Genomic DNA, 5,595 nt, shown 5'->3' with positions numbered 1-5,595 from the left:
CCTTTAATTTCAGTGCTCAGGAGGCAGGCAGATCTCTGAATTCGAGGCCAGCCTGGTCTACAGAGTGAGTTCCAGGACAGCCAAGGCTACACAGAGAAACCCAAAACAAAATTAAAGACCCTCATAGTCACAAAACTTCGGTTAGACGGGGTGGACAGTGAATGAACTTCAGAAAGGGTAAAAATAATCCATGCTAATTAGGTTCCACAATTACAGTTAGGTTATTTGGCCTTCTAGAATCTAACGCATGCTTTTTTTTGTGTGTGTTTTGTGTCCCGTCCGTTCTCGCTCCCCCTTCCCTCTCCCGCCAGTGTACTTGACAACAGGAAAAGATGGTGTGAGCTTAGCTTCACCCGAACTAAGGAGGGCAGTTGAGAAACCCCGGTAGCATTGCTTGTTCGTGGCAGAGACGCGCTGCGCAGTTGGGGGGAGCTGCATCTGCAAGCGGCTTGCATCCGGCAGGAGCCTGCGGGACTAAAGGATTGGCGGCGGAACTGAGGAACGCTGTCACCCGAGAGTGGGCGGACACAGACCGGAGGCCGGACACTGTGGGCCAGGAAGGACCGCCCCTTCCGGTGTCCCGGTTGCGTTCGCCGCTTGGGCTCATGGCTGCTCTGGGTCGGCAGGTGAGGTTGCCGTAGGTCCCGGGCTCACAGCGGCCGTGGACGGGACGGGACGGGACGGGGAGGAGGCACCGCCGCTGCTGCTTTGTGGCCACATCCGGTCACTCTGTGGCGGTAGCGCTCCCGGGTGGCGGGTGCACAGACAGCCTGGTCCTGAGATGAGCCGCTGGCTTCTACGGAGTTGGCCAGTGTGGCGACTGTGGGCCCAGGAGGCCTGGACCCCCGAGACGGGAGAGGGGGCTGGCCACGCTAGAGAGGGCTGGGGGCCGGTGTGGCGGGCACCGGGTGCGTAACTCGTTATGTGCTGCGCTTCAGTGCCCACCAAACGTCAGTGACTAGCAGCCCTCCGTGAAGCTCAAAGTATTGGTCGTGCCCGATTCCCGCGTCTTCAGTAACTGCTGTTGTCTACATGCTCATTTCCTTCCGTGGAGACTTTTTAGGACCAGAGGTTTTACGGATAGTTTATAAAAACTGTGAGCTTTTATGGGCCAAAATACTCCGGCTCAGTGATCTTGTGGTGGTCATTATCCTGAGGTAGAGCTGATTCTGCTTGGGCTGTCTTACAGGTTTGTGACTGGCACCGTCTAACGGGCCTCTCCTGGGCCTGTTTGTCTAGGCAGACTTCTCATCTCAGAGAACGGAAAAGGATGAGTCCTGCCTTGTTCTGCAAACTGACCACAGTACCCGGTGGAGAGAGCCTTCGAGAGTCGTCCTGTGTTAGACCCCAAAAGTATGTGCTGGCACCAGAGCACAGGACACATCTTGTTCAGTGTCTTCATGAGGATCGGGGGACGAGTGTGGAGCCCAAGTCCTTGGAGCTTGAAAAGGTCACCAGTTCCCTCCAGGACATGGGTTTCGATGAAGCCCATGTTAACAGTTTGCTCAGCCTACAGCCAAGTGTCCATCCTCAACAGTTGCTGGACATAATTTCAGAATTTCTACTCTTAGGGTTGCACCCAGAACCTGTATTTGTGGCCGTGACGAAAAGTCCACAGTTACTGAAACTGTCCACGATGCAGATGAAGAGGCGTTCCAGTTACCTGCGGAAGCTTGGGCTTGGAGAAGGTAGATGAAGCAGCAGACTTGGTAGTGTGAGGGAGTCAGAGTTAGTGAAGAAGTAGCCTGCTTAGCGGGGGTGGCCAGCCTTTCGATATTGTGACATGCCATGCCATCTACAAATGTGTTAGGCTGCATTTGTAGCTGTCCTAGAAGCATGCGGGCTGCGGGCTAAACACACCTTAGTAAGGTGATGTGAGGTAGGAAAGTTTTCCGAGGAAACGTCTGATGGGCCCTCTGCAGAAGGCATTGTAAGAGGGATGAGAGGAAATTAGCCAGGAGGAGAGAACCAGGCCAAAACAAGTCCCGTGTGTTCTGTTCATTGAGGTCTCTAGCTCCAGAACAGTGGGGACATGAAGTCTGGTTTTGGTGGGTTAGTGTTGCTATGTGGTATCGGTATATGTGTATGCATCCATACATGTGACATCTGCAAAAACATGCCGTGCAGAAATTTGACCTGGTGGTGGTGGTGCCAGGTCCCTGAAAAGCTGGTAGAGAGGCCTTCTCCCTTCTCCTGACTGTTGCCGTTCTTCTGGAGAAGGGAGATGGGGATGGATCTCCAGGCTTCTCTACCCATTTGACCAGTTTTATTTCTTTATTATTAACTGTTCCTGGTAAGAGTTTTACCCATAAGTAGGGAGGTTTAGAGTCCACTATGCTTGGTGTCTCTACAGGCCGCCTTCTCTAGAAAATAAACAAAAAGATAACTATATTCCTCTTGACAGATTTTCTTTTACAGTGTCATCTAAGTCTAAGCTCAGTCAGTATTGCAGCACAATTTGAGAGAAGAAAATAGAGCACATTTTGGCTGGGTGTGGTCGAGCACGCCTTTAATCCCAGCATTTGGGAGGTGGAGGCAGGCGTATCGCCATGAGTTCCAGGATAGTCCCAGCTACACAGAGAAAACCTGTCTTGAAAAAAACAAAAAACAAAAAACATAAAACAAACAGCTGGGCAGTGGTGGCGCACACCTTTAATCCCAGCACTTGGGAGACAGAGGCAGTTGGATCTCTGTGAGTTCAAGACCAGCCTAGTCTACAAGAGCTAGTTCCAGGACAGTCTCCAAAGCCACAGAGAAACCTTATCTCAAAAAAAAAAAAAAAAAAGAAAAAAGAAAAAAAACAGAAACCAAAGGTGGTGGTGGTGGGGAACATAAACTAAAAACAAACAAAAAAAGCTTACCCTTTGGAAATTTATCTTCACATTGTAGTGAGACAGAAACAGTGGCCAACTAGGCTGTTGGGAAACTATTTCACAGTCTAAGTGGTTTTTAAGTTTGCAGCTATTAAACTTGCCAATATTCGTAACAAAATTGGCCCAACGATAATAAGACCATTTACTCCCCTTTGTCTGGGACAGTCCCTGTTTATACCAGTTGTCTGAATACGGTTACTAATGTAGCTCACAATAAACCACTTGGAGGCCAGGTTAGGGATGTAGGGATCTGAGAAGAATCTCCTCTCCTCTCCTGTCTCTCTCCCCCCACCACCCCACCCCTCGGAGTGTATGTGTGTGTATCTGTATCAGTGGGTGTTTGGTGGTTGTACAGGTTCTGGGGCACTTGTGGATGCCATAAGACAACTTCTAGAGTCAGTTGTTTGCTTCCGCATGTGGGTCCTGGAGATTGAACTCATTATCAGGCTTGGTTTCAGGTGCCTTTACCCACTGACCCATCTGCCAGCCCCTAGGTGTTGTTTAATCTTAAGTTACATGCTTCCCTTTTCTTAATGATCTGCAGGCAAACTAAAGAGAGTGCTTCATGGTTGCCCTGAGGTTTTTACCATGCGTCAGCGGGACATTGACAATGTGGTGAAGGTCCTCAAGGAGAAGTGTTTATTCACAGTACAGCAAATCACCGAACTTTTGCACAGGTGCCCGGGTGTTTTTCAGGAGGACCCCAGCGAACTAGAATACAAATTCCAGGTGAGAATAAGCGATTGGGCTCATGATGGCAGCAGGGTTTTCAGGTTTTTAAGTTGAGTAAGGTCAGCTGGGTGAACAAGGAGCCTCTGAGCAGGGCTAAAAGCACCTGTTCTAGAACAGCGTAGCTCAGTTCTTCTCTTCTCCCCTCCAAAGAAAGCCTGTCCTTCCACTTTACTTCCTTAACAGTGAGTGACTAGCCCCATTCTAGGTCCAAGGAGGCCCTCTGAAATAACTAATTTTGAGAATGCTAAAACTTTACTACCCTTAGAATGTCGTTTTGTGTGGGGATTTGGGAAGTGTGACAGTTGTCCTAATAGTTTAGTAACAGGTGTGACAGATAAGGTCAAAAGCACTTGTGCAGCTGGGCTGGGTGGTGCACTCAGGAGACAGAGGCAGGTGGGTCTCTGAGGCCAGCCTGGTTTACAGATCGAATTCCAGGATAGCCAGAGCTATGTAGAGATCCTGTCTTAACAACAACAACAAAACCAGAACAAGCAAACAAATGAGAACACTGTGCCAGCATTGAGTTCAGATCCCCAGCGTACATGTGGGGAGTTGGGAGATAGAGACAGGAGACACCCTGAAGGACTGTGGACCAGCTAGCCTGGCCTTTGACCTTCATTGGCCTTCTATGACATACTCAATAGTTGCGCATAAAAACTGTGTACTCACACTTTTTTAAAAAAATTCCTAGGTATCTTACAACTTCTTTGGGTAGGATTTTCCTATACTCAGGATTTTTGTTCCCCCATTTAAAGAAAAGCATATTCCTCTACACTCCTTTGTCTGCTGCATTTTTCTCAGCATGAATTTGAATATACTTTGAAAGCTGTCAGATTTCACATAAGTGTTGGTATTAGAGAATGGCTATTCTACTGTTACTAATGGGGTGATTCTTTCCTAATGTTTTTGGACTAATGTTTGTTTTGAATTGAAATGATAGGCCTTAAGGTTCTCTACATAGCTTCCTAAACATGATTGTGTCTTCCAGTATGCATATTTTCGGATGGGACTTAAGCATCTGGACATAGTCAGGAGTGATTTCTTCCAGTATTCAGTAACCAAGATCAAGCAGAGGCACATGTACTTGGAGCGCCTTGGACGGTACCAAACCCCTGATAAGAAGGGGCAGACACAGATCCCTAACCCTTTACTAAAGGACATTCTCAGAGTTTCTGAAGAGGAGTTTTTGGCCAGGACAGCGTGTTCCTCTGCTGAGGAGTTTGGAGTTTTTAAAAAGCTCCTGGATCGAGAAGAGGAGGAATCCAAGAGCCATGCATCTGAGGAGGAGGAAGAGGAGGAGGAGGAGGAGGAGGAGGAGGAGGAGGAGGAGGAGGAGGAGCTGCTGTGATGGAGGACTGGGATGAAAAGGGCCCAGAGATGCCAGACATCGTTCTGATTCTCAAAGCTTTGGGGAGATCACCTGGATCTTCTCAAGCATCTTTAATACTAACTCTTGTTTTTTGATGAAAAAAAAAAGTTGTGATCCATCAGAGATGTAGGTTCATCAAACCAAATAGAGAATGCTGTATGGTCCGTTGGGTTCCTTGGGAGGCCTACTGAATACTAAATAAATAAAGGACTGAGCAGTTAAAATCCAGGGGGTGTAACCCATTCCATTTTGGTGTCTTTTTCTCTATTGAAATATGTTGGTGCTAATTCCAAAATCATTTAGAGAAAGAGGTGCTTTCTGGCCCAAGGGCCACTTTGTATATCCTTGTAGTAGTAGAGAGAAAAATCACAAGAATGTAGCATGAAGTATATATAGTATGTCATAGCACTTTATTTTATGAAAACACAATAGTCATGTTTTTATTCTGACATTTCACGGCCCTCTAATGTGTTGAGTGTACAGCAGAGTGAAAGGCGATGATTAGTAACGTATTCTTGAGTTTTGTAGTCTTCAGATTAGCAAAACACTTCACACCTGTGAGTTGCTGACCCTTCCTGCTTAGGCAGGCTGGCCTTCATGTGGATTCCTGGCTTGTAGCCA

General features: G+C 47.6%; 1 protein-coding gene across 2 annotated transcripts; it reads left to right on the top strand.

Moving 5' to 3' along the window:
* Positions 1-481: 481 nt before the first annotated feature.
* Positions 482-5,202, top strand: Mterf4 (mitochondrial transcription termination factor 4). 2 transcript variants are annotated; one of them, XM_027397657.2, is made up of 4 exons: positions 482-626; positions 1,190-1,688; positions 3,418-3,602; positions 4,594-5,202. In XM_027397657.2, the coding sequence occupies exons 1-4, from the start codon at positions 606-608 to the stop codon at positions 4,951-4,953; spliced, it is 1,065 nt and encodes a 354-aa protein (XP_027253458.1). In that variant the 5' UTR covers positions 482-605; the 3' UTR covers positions 4,954-5,202. The 2 variants fall into 2 exon arrangements, with proteins under 2 accessions (XP_027253458.1, XP_027253459.1); XM_027397658.2 differs by having other exon boundaries at positions 508-626; positions 1,240-1,688.
* The last annotated feature ends 393 nt before the right edge of the window (positions 5,203-5,595 follow it).

The sequence above is a fragment of the Cricetulus griseus genome, chromosome 2 (assembly GCF_003668045.3).
Source record: "Cricetulus griseus strain 17A/GY chromosome 2, alternate assembly CriGri-PICRH-1.0, whole genome shotgun sequence".
NCBI lineage: Eukaryota > Metazoa > Chordata > Mammalia > Rodentia > Cricetidae > Cricetulus > Cricetulus griseus.
This window is presented reverse-complemented; position numbering and strand designations above follow the sequence as displayed.

What these genes read in the sequence shown, in the direction of transcription:
- Mterf4 (XM_027397657.2), top strand. Translation starts at nt 606, where the DNA reads ATGGCTGCTCTGGGTCGGCAG. An exon ending in TGGCTGCTCTGGGTCGGCAG is followed by an intron (nt 627 to 1,189) that starts GTGAGGTTGCCG and finishes GCTGTCTTACAG; the next exon opens with GTTTGTGACTGGCACCGTCT. An exon ending in AACTAGAATACAAATTCCAG is followed by an intron (nt 3,603 to 4,593) that starts GTGAGAATAAGC and finishes TGTGTCTTCCAG; the next exon opens with TATGCATATTTTCGGATGGG.